This window comes from Pongo pygmaeus, chromosome 1 (assembly GCF_028885625.2).
Source record: "Pongo pygmaeus isolate AG05252 chromosome 1, NHGRI_mPonPyg2-v2.0_pri, whole genome shotgun sequence".
Lineage (NCBI taxonomy): Eukaryota > Metazoa > Chordata > Mammalia > Primates > Hominidae > Pongo > Pongo pygmaeus.
The window spans coordinates 46,221,597-46,238,275 of record NC_072373.2 but is presented as its reverse complement, the minus strand read 5'-3'; the positions used below and the strand labels follow the sequence as shown (position 1 = coordinate 46,238,275).

General features: G+C 51.0%; 1 protein-coding gene across 2 annotated transcripts; it reads right to left on the bottom strand.

Annotated features, from left to right (window-relative positions):
- Positions 1-1,928: 1,928 nt before the first annotated feature.
- Positions 1,929-15,553, bottom strand: CHIT1 (chitinase 1). Of its 2 annotated transcripts, none has more exons than XM_063646988.1 (11): positions 15,499-15,553; positions 14,420-14,449; positions 11,546-11,747; positions 10,892-10,948; positions 9,345-9,510; positions 8,983-9,107; positions 8,048-8,171; positions 5,484-5,669; positions 5,037-5,150; positions 3,561-3,687; positions 1,929-2,012 (listed from the first exon to the last, which is right to left on the bottom strand). In XM_063646988.1, the coding sequence occupies exons 1-11, from the start codon at positions 15,551-15,553 to the stop codon at positions 2,005-2,007; spliced, it is 1,194 nt and encodes a 397-aa protein (XP_063503058.1). In that variant the 3' UTR covers positions 1,929-2,004. The 2 variants fall into 2 exon arrangements, with proteins under 2 accessions (XP_063503058.1, XP_054313096.1); XM_054457121.2 differs by lacking the exon at positions 1,929-2,012 and adding an exon at positions 2,711-2,955.
- Between the last annotated feature and the right edge of the window lie 1,126 nt (positions 15,554-16,679).

The window sequence follows — 16,679 nt, the reverse complement described above, 5'->3', positions numbered from 1 at the left end:
GTCCCTGCTGTGTCCAGCTGGACACCAGGCCTGCGTGGACACTTGGTGTGTGCTGAGAAACTCAGCAGCAGCAGGAAGACTCCAGCCACATGGGGCTTCAAGGCCAAGGTAGAGTCAAAAGAGACAATCTGGCTGGACACAGTGGCTTACGCCTGTAATCCCAGCACTTTGGGAGGCCAAGGCAGGAGGATCACTTGAGCCCAGGAGTTGGAGACCAGCTTGGGAAACATGACAAAACCCTGTCTCTACACAAAATACAAAATTTAGCAGAGCATGGTGGTGTGTGCTTATAGCCCCAGCTACCTGGGAGGCTGAGGTGGGAGGATCACCTGAGCTTAGGAGGTCAAGGCTGCAGTGAGCTGTGATTGTGCCTCTGCACTCCAGCCTGGGTGACAGAGAGAGACCTTGACTCAAGCAAACAAACAACAGCAACCCCGTCTCTACTAAAAATACAGAAATTAGCCTGGTGTGGCAGCAGGTGCCTGTAATCCCAGCTCCTCAGGAGGCTGAAGCGGGAGAATCGCTTGAACCCAGGAGGTGGAGGTTGTAGTAAGCCGAGATCATGCCACTGCACTCCAACCTGGGCAACAGAGCGAAACTCTGTCTCAAAAAAAAAAAAAAAAAAAAAAACAAAATCCAAAAAACAAAAACAAAACAAACAAACAACAAAACAAAACAAAAACAAACAAAAAGAGACAATCTGAACACAAATGGCTTTTAGAGAACTCTCATTGTTCCTGTCCTGGACAGGATTCATTCAGAAAATGGCGTGGGCCTGAGCTAGCCGGGTGACAGAGGGCTGTGGGGGTCCCACATGAGGAGCTGGCATGCTGGTTGAGGTTAATGCTGACATCAGGGGTACCCAGCAACTGAACTGGGGTGGGGACGGCAGGAGAAGTGACCGGAGAAGACACGAGGGCCTGATAAAGTATCTCAACCCTGTGCTGATGGGTGGGGACTTTCTCCTTTGGGCAGGGGAAGCCTGTCACTTCCCTTGCTTAGTTTTTAAGCAAGGGAACTGACAGGCTTAGATCTCTATTTTAGAAAGATTAACTTGTTGCGATGTGGTGGCTGACTGGAAGAGGGGGTGGGCAGCAAGCGGGGAGGCCAGATAGAAGGTGAGTCCAGGTATGAGGTGATGGTGGTTCTAGCTGAGGGAGTGGCCATGAGTTTGCAGAGGGGCAGAGTGGATGTGAAGACAAGAGAGAGGCTGTGGCTAATGCTTTCCTGAGGGTAAGACTAGTGCAGGCCTAAGACTGCGTACTCAGGGAGGACTTTGGTTATTTGGATGCTTGTAGGAGGGCGCATTCTGCTAAAAGGAGACTACGGGTTTTGCTAAATCCTTGACATACCCAGCTCACAGAAGATGAAGAAAGGGCTGAGAAAGGAAGAGGGAGGGAGGGAATGAGCACTGATCATAGGGCAGGCGTGCACAACTTCACTGACTCCTCACATTTCTCCCATCCTACAGTGAGGACTGAGGCTCTGCTTCTTTGCCTGAAGTCACACAGCTGGAGTGCAGCAGGCCAGAAGTCACCCCTGCACCTGGACTCCACTCCTAACAGCTCGTTGGCATGTGGTTGGCGTATCCCTCAATTGAGACCTCGGGGGCGGAGCATGTGCTCAAGCAGCTTGTGCTCTGGACTGAGGAGAGCAGGTTTCAAAATGCCCATGGACAAGCAGGCTACCGGAGTGACGGGGACACTGTTCCTGTGCTCTGGTGTTGGGTGTACTCACGTGGGGGGCCAAGCCACCTCCCCCTCATCTCACCTGTCCCAATCCCCAGCTGCCTTCCCAAGTCCCACCCAGAAACCAGCTTGGAGTGAATAACAGGCTGGACTGTTAGGCTTTGTGCAGATTTTCTTTAAACAGAATGACCAAGGTGCAGCCCAAAGCAGCCAGGAATGTTGGGATGACTATTTAACCAGGACACCGTGTGCATGCTTTCTGGCCCGTTTCAGGCCTTGGTTCTGGACTCAGAATTGGTTAGAATCAGTCCTCAGTTTAAATGCCTGTAAAGTGAGAATAATCATTGTTCCTTCTTCATCTGGTGAACGGGGGCAGTAGGTGAGATAGGGCCTGCAAAGGGCCCAAACAGGATTTATCTTGAAGACCACTGAGTACCAGGGGTCTGAATTCTTGGTGTAATGCTGAGTGGCTGCTCGCAGAGCGCTTAAATCAGGGAAAAGTTCTTCTCTGCTGCCATCTAGTGGCATTTTGGGAATAACACGTGCGTGAAGGTCCGCAGAAGCTCCTGTTTCCAGGCTTCTGCGTCAATAACCAAAGAACGTGTTGCACTTGGGGCCGTGCTCTGGCTGCCATCACCTGTGTACTGGAAACTGCCCACTGGCATATGGACTCATGAGGCAAGACCTGCCACAGGGCCTGGCACATCCTGCACGGACCACCTTCCCACCTGGCTCTGACCTGCGGATGTTTTGGAGTCAACAGTGTGCTTAGAGAGCCTCTTAAGTCACCACATCTTTGGGGAGAGGGGAGCAAACCAAAGATTTATTTTACAAGTGAAAGGGGCAGCCCAGGAGACCCAGAAAAACAGAAGGCAAGGCTGAGAGCAGAAAGCCTGGATAAAGGAAGACCACAGAGAGGCCCGCAGGAGCCAGATCGCAGCCCCCAGGGAAAACCCAGGAGGCAGGCTGTAGAGTGATACCAGGCCCAGCCTCAAAGTTGGGACTGGAGGGGCCTTAGGGACTCAATTCCAGGTGCAGCATTTGCAGGAGCTGCTGAACACCAGGCCCGTCGGGCAGCTTTGCTGGAACAGCCGCCCCCCTGCACAGCTGTAGAAGCTGGACCGTTCCCGAGGATTGGGATAGAGCCCATCAGCTTTGCCCTGGCAGAACGTGTCTTGTCCAGGGCTGGGGCCATGCTCAGGTTCAGAGGGCTGACCTGGTGTTGGAACTTCAAGCTCTGGGGTGCCTGAAGGCACGTATGGAAGACCTGGGAAGACAGTGAAGATTCAACCAAGGCTCCCCACAAGAGATCCCAAACTCACAGGCAGAGCACACAGGCAGCAACCATTGGCTGGCAGCAGCCCAGCACCACATGCCCTACAGGCTGAATACAGCCAGATACCCCAAGCAGAGAACAGCCAGACAACAGCCATACCTACAGCTGAAGCACAGTGCCACAGACAACACCTGGCTACACATGTGACAGGCAGTTAAGGCTTTACCCATCTGCAAGCAGAACCATATACTGCTGAGGGCAGGTGGGGGTGCCATGCTGCAGGCTAAGGGGAGGCTTTCTCCCAGATAAGAGAGGAACAAGGTGCTGCTCCCAGTCTGGGGGCTCTCTGGAGGGAAGCCACGGTTACAACAACCCTGGGCAGGCATTGCTACAACCAGGAAGAGAAAGAGCGCAAGAAGGAAAATTGTTTTGACAGTTTCCTTAGCTCCTGTGGGTGCATGAAGCTTGGGAAATTACAGTATTGGGGCAAAGTCATTTCCTCAGAAGGACCCAGGACCTACAGTTCATTGGACGCATGGAGCTGTGTTCGTACCCCACCTCTAAATTCCGCCACTGGCCCCGGGTCCCTTACTTACTCAGTTCTCGCCGCAGCGTCTGGATGAGGGGGTATCGGCCCTGGTTGCAGGAGAAGCCGGCAAAGTCATCTAAGTCCAGTGCCCAGACCATGGCCCCGCCCAGTCCCTTCTGCTTCAGATAGCTGACCTGTGCAGGGAGGGGATGCAGTGGAGGAGCCCGGGGAAGTCCGGCCCAGCCAGCCCCAGAGGCTGGCTACCTCATCTAGACAGGGTCCTTTTTTCTCCAGCAGCCTCAGGCCTGTGAGTGGCTGTAGGTTCTGGAGACAGCCCTGGGCTGGGAGGATGCTGAGTCCTCATGCTGCTAGGACATCAGTTATTTTGCAGTCTCCTTGTCTTAACATAAGCATGACCTGGGGTGGGGTGGGTGCAGCTGGGAGGAATAGTGTCAGATGTGTGCACCTCCCTAAGTAGGAACCCCTCACAGCTTGGTCATGTGTGGGCTGAGCTGCTTTATTTAAGGGTATTGTATGCTGGTCAAGGTAAGTCCAGTTACCATAGGCAACAACTCAGATTTCCAAAAGATCTCAATCAAGGCTTGCTTCTTTGTCTTCATGTCTTTGTCTTCCCTGAGAGCCATCTTCCCTCCACCAGATTCCTGAGGCTTCGTGAGGGTATGACGGTGTGTTTCCTCAGAGTGGGATTCTCTGTCCTCTAACCCTGCCAGGGGGCCATGGTGCTTGATCCCTTGCTGGCCCCAGCCTCCGTTTCAGCTAGCTCCCTTCCTCTACCTGCCCTGCTTGGGGGTCCAGCTATGTGGACCTACACTTTGTTCTAAGTCCAGCCTCTACTTTCTCTGCACTTGCGTCTTTGCTTGTGCAGTTGCCCCCTCCCTCACCCCTAAGAATGGCCACCTTCTATGCTTTAGGACTTATCTGAAATACCCTTCCACCGTGACCCCTTCTCCCATCTCCCCAGCCAGGATCATGCCCCCCTGCAATTCTCCACCTCTAGAAGCTGCCGCTGTCAGCCACACATGATAGTTGATGTGGGATGTACAGATAAACTAGTGAAGCATCCATCTTCAGGAGCTAACAGTTTCACAGGGGAAAGTGGCATGAAACCAGGTAAATGCACTAACTCTTCAGGCCACCAGTATTGGGCAGGAGAAGGGGGTCCTATAAGTAAAGCAAAAGGTCTGTAGTTTGGACATGCACCAGGTATTGCCAATGGGCTGAATAAAGCTATATGCCTCACCATGTGTATTTCTCCTCTTCATATGTCTGTAGAATTTGTATGGTATTTAATAAAATAGAAATACTTTCCAGAGTGCTACTAAATGTAGAGCAATTTTTTGTGATTTTTTCTTTTCTGAGTCAATAGGTAGCAAAGGTACAAAATACTATCACGTGGAGATTTATGAAATGTTGGGACATTTAAAGGAGACTCACCCTTGAGGTCTTGAACTGTCCTCATTCCATGTCATTGACAGGCCTTGTTCACTAGGACCACCCCTCTGCCAGCAGAGCTGGGCCTCACCTTGGTTTTGAAGCTCTCCACATCATCAAAGCCCACCCACTGGTTGTCCCGGAAGATGTAGGGCACCTCCTGGTCCTGGATTCTCTGTTTGGTGGCCCCCTTCCAGGAGCAGACCTGTGGGAGCAGAAGGCAGCACTGGGGAGGAGGAGGGAGGCTCTTGCAGGCACCTTCCTTTCCTCACCAGGAGGAGACTAGAGATTGGAAAATTCCTGTCTGAGGAAGCCTGGAGAATCAGGAGGTTCTTTGCAGTGACCTAGAATGCTGGACTCAGCTTGAAGCACCTTGGCTTAAGGGTAAATTCAAGACGGCATGGATGGGATGGAATTTACCTGGCCAGAATTCTCTGCACCTGGCATCCTTACTCAGAAACGGTGGGAGAAGGAAACCTCTGCTCTCTCAGGCACCCCTGACCCCCACAATACCCAGGGTGGTTATGGGTTTTCCTACCTCATAGTAGGCCAGCATCCCTCCTTCCTTGGTGAAGGGGCCGGGAGTGCCAGACCCTGTGGCTGGGGCCCCCACTCTGGTGTCTGATGAGGAGGCCAGGGTGAAGGAGCGTCCGTAGGTAGGCATGCCAAGGATCAGCTTGCTGGCAGGGGTCCCCTTCTGCAGCCACAGTTGCACAGCAGCATCCTGGTGGCGGAAGAGGTCAGGGTTAATTTTCTCAGCCCTCAGCCTGGTTCTGATTATCTAAAATCTGGGGGATCCAGAGGCAGAGCTAGGAGGGCAGGGGCTCCTCAGCTGGAGTTCCACGGGCCTTTGTTAGGATTCCAGCCCTACCCCACCTTCTTTAGAGCCTGCCTTAGACCCGTGACCCCAGTGAAGAAGCTGCATGGCATGATAACCAGAGAGCATGGGTTTCGGACGCAGACAACCGTTCACTGAACAAATGTACTGATGGCCCACTGTGTGCCAGGCGCTGTCCATGGTGCTTCAGACACATCAGTGAACAAGGCAGACACAGATCCCTGCCTTACCCAGCAGCTTATTTAACCTCACTGAGCCTTGGTGTTCTGTCTGTAACATGGAAATAAGTAAAATATCCATCTCTTAGGGCATTGTGAGAATTAAAGGTTATAATGCATGTAAAAGGTCAGCACAACGCAATAAATGGTTGCTATGGTCATTATCGTTATCATGATTGTTGTCTTAGTTTTACCCTGAGTACCAAAGCAGGGAATCGGGTCTGCTTTATTTATCTCTGTATCCCCAGTGCCTAGAATGACACCTGATGCTCAGATAGAACAAAGGCTTCCTTACCCACCTCTGAATAAGGCCTTCTCCCGATTATGTATTACTTGATGTAACACCCCCAGGCCTGTGACGGGAGAAGGTACCCGATACAAGTATGATAAATTAATGAAAAATGAAGCCTCATTCCTTAAGCCAAGAGTATGGTTCGCTTTCCCCCAGAAGCTGCTCTAGTTTTGTCAGGTCTAGTTACTCTGAGCCCACTTAGCACTTAGGTAAAGAACAGCTTTCACTACATTTATTTAAATGTATTTCTTTTTGTCCATCTGTACAACTTATCTTTGGTCAGACTGGTGCTTTCTGAAGGCAGAAGTCGGGGCTTCTCCTGATCTGTTATAGCACTTTTGTGCAAGTTGGGAAAAGTCACCCCTCTGGCTAGAAGCAATCCCCGGGCACACTGTGTGGTGAGTAGAAGCCCTCTTTGTAGGAATAAGATGGCCTCCATTCCTCGGTGGATTCAAGGTACACGGTGTGGAAAGCAGGGTGCTGGAGGGACTCCAACCCCATTCACCTCTCAGCTAAATTTCTTTCTGTGTCTCCCCACTGGTGCAGGGATACAGCTTCCTCCAAAACTCACACAGTCTTCCAGACAGGGATGGAGAGGCCAGGCTCAGTGTGAAATGTGGATGCCTGGCTCACTGGCTAAAGAGGTGCTCTTTATTCATGAAAGAGCCAGAAAATCAAAGATGTCCCACTCCAGCTGACATACAGAGATGTCGGCTCTCCAAAAGTAAAAAGCATTTTAATTTAGGGCTTTATCTTTGTTGTTTGGTTTTGCTTAAGAAAGAAAAATAATATAGTTATTATAAGCCCTCTCTTAAAGTTATTATAAGCTCTCTCTTAAAGTTATTATAAACCCTCTCTTAAAATCTATATTTTAGTATATAGAGAGGGTTTATAAACAGGATCTAGGCTGAGCATGTTGGCTCGTGCCTATAATTCCAACACTTTGGGAGGCTGAGCCAGGAGGATTGCTTGAGGGCAGGAGTTCAAGACCATCCTGGGCAATATAGCAAGACTCCATCTCTACAAACTTAAAAAAATTAGTTGATCATAGTGATCCCAGTTACTCAGGAGGCTGGGGTAGGAGGATCGCTTAAGCCCAGGAGGATGAAGCTGCAGTGAGCTATGATCATGCCACTGCATACCCCCCTTGGTGACAGAGCAAGATTCTGTCTCTTAAGAATAAATAAATAAAGTTAAAAAAAATTAAAAGTGTCTTGATTGCTCAATGAGGAAAAGTTAGGAAACCCCAACCTACCCTAGTCTAAAAATCAAGCCTGCCCTTTGCAGGTGCTGGGGGTACTTCCACCCTGAGTGACATCTGTGGAGATGTTATCAACTTGGGAAAGCTCCTATCCCTGAAAGCACCTTCCAGAAGGTCAACCAGTGTGACCATGGAGCACAAGTCTGCCCACTGTCTTGAAGGAAATGGGGTGGCGGTGTGTGAGGGAAGCAGCACACCTGCTGGCTGGAGACTCAAGCTCAAAGTGGGCTTCCCCATTGGTTACTTGTTTGTCATCAAACTGATTTGCTGCATCTACCATCAGCCAAGATGCTCCACAGAAGTGAGGTTTCCCCTCAGCAGGGGCATGGACCAGGAAAATAGAACAAAACAAGCAAGCAAAGAAACAAAAAAGCTTCTGGTTTCTCAGTGCCCTGTGTCTTTTTTCCCATGAGGGCCTCGGGGCTCAAAAGAAGCCACCAAACAGGGCCTGCTGGACAGGGGAGTCCTGCCTCAGTCCTCCGGCCACACACACCACGTTGAGGCTGGCTGCTGCACCACTCTCCTCTTGCCTCTTGTAGAGGGGGCTGTTATGTCCCGTGACCTTCTCCCAAGAGCCATGGAAGTCATAGGCCATAAGGTTGACAAAATCCAGGTTCCTGCAGGAGGCATGGAAGAGGAGGTGAGGAACAAGGGATTGGGGGTGGGGGTAGCCCTTCTTTCTCACCCTACCCCCTCAGTGCATGGCCCAGGGAGGAACCACTGGGGTCAGAGGCAAAGGTGGCAGGCTCACCTGGCTCTGCAGAAGGTGACCCAGACAGCAGTCCCAGCCAGCCCCCTCATGGAGGCCATTCTCATTCTCATTCAAACTTGTGACCCTCACCCTACTGTCCCCTCTGCACCCCCAGACCCTCCCTATTCCACTCAAGAAACCTCCTGCTACATTGCTATTCTGGAGGGAACTCTAGCTCAGGGTTTCTCCCACTTCAGTGTGCACAGAGATCGCCTGGGAATCTCATTAAAATGAAGGTTCTTCTTCAGAAGGCCTGGGATGGGGCCTGAGAGTCCATAATTCTAATGAGCACCTGGTTTTAATGAGGGCTATGAGTCCGCATGCTGTACTTTGAGGAGCAAGGATCCAGAAAACCCATTTTCTTGAAGACAATGGCTTTGCTACCCACTCAGAGGCATTTTCACCTTAAGAATGAGTTCCCAAGGAGAGGGCAGAGATCCAAAATGAAGGATCTGGAACAGGGCAGCAGTGGACACTGAGCAAAGCCTTTCTGGATGTGTCTTAGTTTTACCCTGAGTACAAAAGCAGGGAATGGTCTGCTTTTGTTTGGGTGTAAGGATGGGACTTTCCAAATGCCTTGTAGGTGAACACCTGCTCTACCCATGGGAAAGCTCAGTCTGCCCTTGGCCTCTCTTCCCTCAGAGAGCACAGCTCCAAGCCATCTGCCTGAGACTCACTGGGCGATTTTGTCCACCTCGTATCCAGCATCCACATAGGTCCGCCCAGCTGGAACCGCTGCACTCAGAAGAAGGCCTTCTTTCCCTGAGGTCTGGGCTTCCTGCTGGAAGGCATTGGCCAAGTCCTGTGGGAGTGGAGCTCAGAGTCAACACAGGGGCGTGCACCAGGCAGGCAGCCTCTGTGAGCCCCAGGTAGATGTTCACTCGTAGAAGTCTGAGAGCTGGCCACAGGGCTGATCTGTGCCACACAGATACGTGAAGCAGCTGGCTCTGGGGGCAGAGCAGCCCCCACATGTGCTTCCTGCACAGCCCCCACATGGATTCCTGCACAGACTGGTGATCCCTGCCCTGCCCAGTCATACCTGTACCAGGGCTGTGAAGCGCTCCTTGTCTACGGCAGGGCTCCCCCGGCTTCCAGGGTACTCCCAGTCAAGGTCAAGGCCATCAAAGCCGTATTTGCGCAGAAACCTGATGGCCGAGTTGACAAAGGTCTGACGGTTTTTGGCCGTGGCTACCATATCTGTGAACCTGTGAGGTGATGAAGGAGAGTAAGGGCCGGCCTTGGACCAGACAGGAGCCACTCTTACTCAGAAGCAGGCGAGAAAACACTCAGGACAGTGCATCTCTGTGTCTGGGCTGGGAGGGGCACTGGGAGGGCTGCTTCAGAGGCTGCAGGGATATTTGCTGGTGAGTTATGGTCCCGGTTGAGGAAAGGGGACCATCTAGAGCGCTTTCTACCCCCGAACATCGACATCACCTGGGGCACATGGACACCCTAGGAGCCATTCCCAAAATTCCCTCCAGAGGCTTCCTCCAAGCCCCTGAATTGTCCCACCCCAAATCAGAACTAGTTGACATCCTCAGAATGGAGGTTTAAAAAGAAAAGGAATTAGTTTCTCTAATTCCTCTTGTCAGGTTTTTCTTTAAGTAGGATTTTTCTCTAATTAGAATTTCTCTAATTCCTTTACTAAGGTTAGTAAAGACCTGGGGAGCCCACTGTTTTAGTTTCCTGGCAGATTAACCTGGTCATCTTTCCTCTAACTCACACCCATAGAGTGCTTTGTGTTTTTATTACTATTACTAGTCCAGAGTTCGTCAAAATCCCCAAGCTGCCCCAAGAACCACCTCTCCACATCTTCCTTCCTTAGTGGGAAGTCCCTGAACTTCTTGGGGGTCTCAAGTTCTTTACATATTGATCCTATTTTATTTTTATTAATTTAGTCCGAGGACACCAGGCTAAAAACTCCTGCATTTCAATAAACAATCTGTATATAAGCATTATTTTGGAAGATGAGTAATCACTTTCATCAGATTCCCAAAAGGGTTCATGATCCAAAAAAGTTTTAGAAAGACTGTTTAGAGCTTTGGGAGCCCTATATTCTGGATTTTCTAGAAAACACCAAGTTTCAAATACTCCATTCCATTATCTCCATAAATCATTAAAAAAAAGTCCCCCAAATGCCAATACTTTGGCATCCAGGCTCAATCTCACAGATTACCTTTTATACTCAGAAGTGGAATAAACATTCTTTCTGAGACAAGATATCCCATTTCTGAGCTCAGAAAACATAGACACTGCATGTTGTCAGGATTAGTTGGGACCCTCCCTCTTCTCATTTCATGGAAGATGAGACTGAGGCCTGGAGAGGTCTGAGCCCTCTGCTGTGTTTAGACCTATGCTTCTGGCAAGACTGGATCTGAAACAGCCTGGAGCGAAGCTCACTGTGCTGCCCTCCTGCTGTGGTGCCAAGAACCCAGAAGGAAATTCAGCCCTCAGAGTTCAGCTCCCCTCCCCTTTCCCCTGACCACACCTCAGCCTGGCCTGATTCCCTGACCAGGACTCCCTCTGGCCAGTGCAGCAGGTTCCCATCCAGGAGCTTTACCACACAGGTGACCACAGTCAACTAACTTCTGAGTGCCGAAATTCCAGCCTCCGATGGCTAACAGGGTCTTCAGCTTGGGATTCCTGAGAAAGACAGGAGACACAGCAGGATTTACTCTGCCAGCTCCCAGGGCTCCCTGGCAGGGATGTTACAGTGGGGAGGAGCAACAAGGGTGGGGACGAGCAACAAGGGTGGGGACGTGTCAAAGTGTCTATGTGCAGAGACTGTATTAAGCATTCTGAGGACAGCTGTAGATTGGAAAAGGGAAGTCACGTTCCTGACTTGCAGAACCACCTGTCTAACTGGGGAGACACCACTGTGTGGGCTCAGGAAGCAAGGATTGGGGCAGATTCTCAAGAGGCTTTGTGAAGGCGCCCAGAACACTGGAGCTGAAGGGTGGATCAATTTCATAATGAGGAAGGGGCTTCATGGGAGACAGAAAGAGTCTCACAATCCTAATCCCACTTAGACCTAAACTGGAAGGGCCCTTTAGGATCCCCTAAGCAAACCCTACCTCTTTCATTAAGCACAGGAGAGCCTAGAGAGGTGATACGACTTGCCCAAAGCCACACAGTGGGTCTGTGGCAGGACCTTAGTGCTGGAGAGGTGTCTGGCTCTGGGAGGAGGTTATCTGTCCCCCCACCACATCCCACCCACCCTGCTCCTCTGCTTTGGCTCACATCTTCTTCAGGCCATTGAACTCCTGGTAGAGAGTCTCGTCATTCCACTCAATGGTGCTCAGCTGGTGGTTGGTCATGCCAGCGAAGGCGTAGATGAGGTGGGTGCAAAGACTGGGGTCCACGTCCTTGGGCAGGAAGCGAGCCTCCCCCTGTCTGTATTGGGCCCAGTTGGTGAAGTAGCAGACCAGTTTTGCAGCAGAGCCTGGCCCGTTGGAGTAAAGAAAAGGGATAGCTGTCAGCAGGGCCTTCTGGGGACTGGTCACCCTTCATTTGGGGCAGGCAATGTCCTTGGACCTCCCTCTTCTACACCTGGAGTCAGTGGAGGGACCCGACAGGCAGAAATGGCATTTGTTTTTGTGTGGGTGGAGCCTGGCAGTTGGGAAAGCATTTTCAGAGGCCAGACATGGGATCCTCAGAACACTGAGTGGGCAGGACCATCATCTTCCAAGCCTTGTTTTCCTGGGAAGCAAGTTGAGGCTCATGAGCTTGGGGCCCTTCCTCATCAGCACGGCTGCTAAGAGGGCAGAGCAGTGGTGCTGCGACCCAAGTCTCTTGACTCCTTGACATCCTTGAAAGTTGCTAGTCTCAGAGTCCGAGCTCCCAGGATCAGGGTCTGGCAGGCATGTCTCCCTACCCCCAGTTAGGATCTCCCCTCCAGGCCCTGAAACCTGACAGAAGGTAGCCCCAGGAAGCCCCAGCGTGAGGCCTAGAGGGGATTAGACATGGCATGCTCATCTGCAGAAGGAAGGCAGGCAAACTTTCAAAAATGGTTTGGAATACCTCAGAATACTTCATTAAAATGCAAACAGATAAGTAGCAGAGAGGAGGCCCCAGTTACAGGCCTGGGTTTATGTTTCTTTAGTCTTGCATTAAAACCATTTGCATTTGCTTGTTATCCCTTGTAGATAATCTATGTTTATCAATAACACTGCTGAGATTGTAATAAAGAGCTAATTTTATCTAGGAGAAGACATCTTGTCTCTAAGTACCCCACACACTGTAGGGTACTTGTCTCTAGAGTACCCTACAGTGTGTGAAAAGACTTTGCAGGGGGTGGGATTATCTGTTCCCAGTGAGGGCTCGGTGGTGATGACCCCATTGAGGTCAGCCCTGTGCAGGGTTGACCAGGACACTAGGAAGCAAGAATGCTAGTCTTCATTCCAGCATCTGCCAAAAATAGATTTTGGGTCCATCTCATCTTCACTCCCGGCCCCATCTGTTAATGACTGTGTGGTCTATGGGGTCTCTTCCAGTCTCTCAATCTATGATGGTGTAATTTGTATAAGCCAACATTTTACGCCAAGATCTTGATGGAGCAGTGAGTTTGGACTGGAGCGTGTCTGTGGCTGGTGTCTAGAACCTGGGACTTCCCTTTGCCCCAGCAGGGTCTCTCTGTACCCCCTCCAATGCCCACAAGGACAGGGATGGGGGAAGGAAGAGGAGGGGTGCAAAGTGTCTATAGGAGAGTTTCAGGAAGAGACGGCTCAGGCAGGCCTCAACTAGAACCTGAGAGCATGGAGGGCTGACCCTGGGCATACATGTGGCTCCAGAGTGGTCACTGTCTCTAACCAGAGGTCACCCAGGAGCGCAGCTTGCTGGTGGGGCTGGGGTGTAGCCTGCAACGATACAGGAGAATTGGTGAACTCCCCAAAGCAAAAGAGAGGAAGGAGGGGATGAACCCAGATAACTCATCCCCCAGGCCATGTAGGAAGGAGCCAGGAAGCTCTTTTTCTATCATGTCATGCTGTCACATATCAAATATTGTTATGAATTTCTGTACTATGGAGAAAATAAAGTGCAGTGGTTAACAGCAGGGACTCTGGCATGTCAGTGTCTGGGTTGTAATCCTAACTTTGCAACTTACTCGCTGTGTGACTCAGCTTCCTCCTGTGTGAAACGGGGAGACCACTGGACCTTCCACAATGTGTGTCACAGGACCCCCGTGTGAGCTAAAGTTAATACATGTAAAACACTCGGAGGAACGCTGCATGGAAGAAGTTCTGTTCTAGGTGCTTCGCATATATTAACCCTTAGTCCACACAAAGTCCTACTATTATTACTATACTGCAGAAAGCCAAGAAATAGCCTGGACTAAAGCTTTTTGAGAAATCTCCCACCTCTCATCTTCCCCATGTTTGCTGTTTCTGTGCCCCCGGCTGTTCCCTCCTATGAGGCTGAGAGGGAAATGTACCTCCAATGCCACAGCCCAGCATGAGAGGCACAGTCACAGGACAAGGTCTGAGAGGCCAGCATTCCCAGGCCACTGATGCCCAGGGAATGGGGTGGGACAAGAGGGGGACCAGGAGTCTGAGTTGCTGAAGATCCCCCAAGGTCTCTTTTCCATTTGACACAAGGAGCTCCCTCCTGCCTCTCTCAAGCTCCACATCTGATCAGTTCAGCAGACCAAAAGCAAGTGTGTTGTCGTCACAGAGCTAAGGCGCTGGGGATGCTGAGCCAGATGAGACTTAGGGTTCTTACCTGCAGCAACTTGGAGTCTGGTTTGGAGAGACATCTAAGCCAATAATGAGAGGCAGTGCAAAATGTACTGTAAAACACACAGGTGCTGCAAGAGCACAGAGTGCAGAGGCGGGAGCCAGCAACCCCAGGAAAGGAAAGCCCTGAAAGAGGCTGATGCACAAGCTGGCCCCACAGATGTGCAGGAGCTCAGCTAGTGGATAAGGAGGCAAGAGCCTTCCTGGGAGGGCTGGTAGCGGATGGGGACATTTGCAGGGGTCTGAGCTTTGGAAGAGAGTCCCCACTGAAATCTGGAGCTCTTGGGGAGGTCTGGCAGAGAAGGTGTTTTGGGACATTAAGCAGAGCCCAGGGAAGGGGCTGAGGCAGTCAAGAGCTAGCTCCAAGAAAGAGGTCACTTACCCCATGGGATCATCAGCAGGACCATGAAACCTGGAGCAACACAAGAGAGAAGGCCAGGGTTATGCTGCCATTCTCACCTTCCCAGGCCCCACAGCTTACGGAAGCACAGGAGGTGGTCAGGGAGGGCTGATTTCATACAAATCAAGCTTTCTCCTTTCAGAAGGGACCCAGGAGGGCACTGTGCCCATCCCTTCATGCAGGCCAGACCATGGGGGTCTCTTCCTGGCCTGGGTTGGTCCTAGAAGCTGATGGAAAGTTCCATGGGCTGAGGCTGCCCCCTCTCTATACCTCAGTAAAGGGCAGTGTGGATGCAGGAAGATTGTGGAAAAACTGCTGACTTGTGAGTTATTCAGAGAGATAGCTTCTCTTTCGGAACAAGAAACAAGCCTGTTTTTGGGCTAGAAAGAATCAATCTGGAAGGGCTGCATGGGGAGAGTTCATCTCCTGGGGAGGGCCTGTGCCTCTGCTCCCGTTGTTTATGGCTTCCTGTTGCCTTTCCGCTACCTGGCTGTGGCAGGCATCCACAGCCTTGGAGACCTAGGGCCTGACAGGACTCCTTCGAAGAGATCTCTTTCATCTGGTGAGCTTGGACTTCTCTGTCAACCTAATAGAACCTCCATGAAAATTTGCAAGGATGCCCAGGATCTTGGCCCCAGGCTGCCCTCTTGCAGGACAGACAATATGAGGTTGGAGAAGAGGCTCTTGGCAGTGGGCGCTTCTTGGATAAGGCCAACAGGAGGGACCTAAGAACATGGGAAAGACACAAAGACCCAGTGCAGTGGCCTCATTGACTCTGGGCTTTCAGGACAGAAAGATGAAAGTCAGGTCATCTTCAGCCTGTTGAGAAAAGGCTTCCCTTGCAACACGAAGTCTCTCGGGCTGAAAGAGCCTAAGGGGGAGCCCACAGGAAAGGTAATCAAGGGACTGCGAGCCAGGAGGCATGGAGAGGGATAAAATGACCCTCTGAAGTTCTCCTGAGTCCTCCTACTTCCTTGCAAAGGGTAGCAAGGGGTTCCTGGACATCCACATCCCCACCTCCCCACAGCTCCCGAGACCCAGCCCACTATCCGACAGCTCACCTGCCCAGGCCACAGACCGCACCATGATGCAGCTCGGCAGCAGGATGCAGCCCATACAAACCAGCTTTCCAGGTCCTGCTCTGCTTTTATCTGGCCACCCAGTCCCACCCCAGCCAGGAGTGTTGCAATCAGGGGCACTAGGGGGATGGGGGGTGGGAGCAGGGTGGGGAGGGGTAAGATGTCAAGTAGCATGAATTGGGCAAACTTGACACAATGGCCTTTAGCAATTCTTGCTTTTCTGGAACAATCAGAGGGTGACTCTTAGTGTTGCCAAACAGAGGAAAGCGGGAAGTGGCCCTGAACCTCCTGATGGATGAGCATGACCCTGACTTTCTTTGTGTAGGTGGTGAGGGCCATAAGCAGCCCCAGACTTAATAGGGCTTTGGAGGAAGAGAAATGACTCACGAGTCAGGCAGCTGGGTTCCAGACCAGCTCTCTTGCTTCTCCACTGCCCTCTCTCAAACTGTTTCTCCATCTAGACGATAATGGGGTTGCAAACATAGTTTATTTTTCATGATAGTAATGTTTGCATATCCATTGATGGAGAAAAATAGATAATGATAAATAGTGACTATAAGTTTGGTAATAGCTTGAAATGCCTATGTTTCTTATAAAGAATAATAATGGTGGACATTTGGGCCAGGCATGGTGGCTTACACCTGTAATCCCAGCACTTTGGGAGGCCGAGGCAGGTGGATCACCCGAGATCAGGAGTTCAAGACCAGCCTGACCAACATGGAGAAACCCTACCTTTACTAAAAATACAAAATCAGCCTGGCATGGTGGCACATGCCTGTAATCCCAGTTACTCTGGAGGCTGAGACAGGAGAATCGCTTGAACCCAGGAGGTGGAGATTGTGGTGAGCCGAGATCGTGCCACTGCACTCCTGCCTGGGCAACAAGAGTGAAACTCTGTCCAAAAAAAAAAAAAAAAGAAGAATGGTGGACATTTGTATTGGTTTCCCAGAGCTACTGTAACAAATGGCCACCAAATAGGTGGTTTGAAACAACAGAAGTTTATTCTTTCACAGTTCTGGAGGTCAGAAGCCTGGAAACAAGGCGTTGGCAGGGCCATGCTTCCTCTGAAGACTCCAGGGGCGAATACTTCCCAGCAGCTTCCAGCTTCTGATGGCCCCTGGCATTCCTGGGCATGCAACGGCATCACTCCAGTCTCTGCCTGC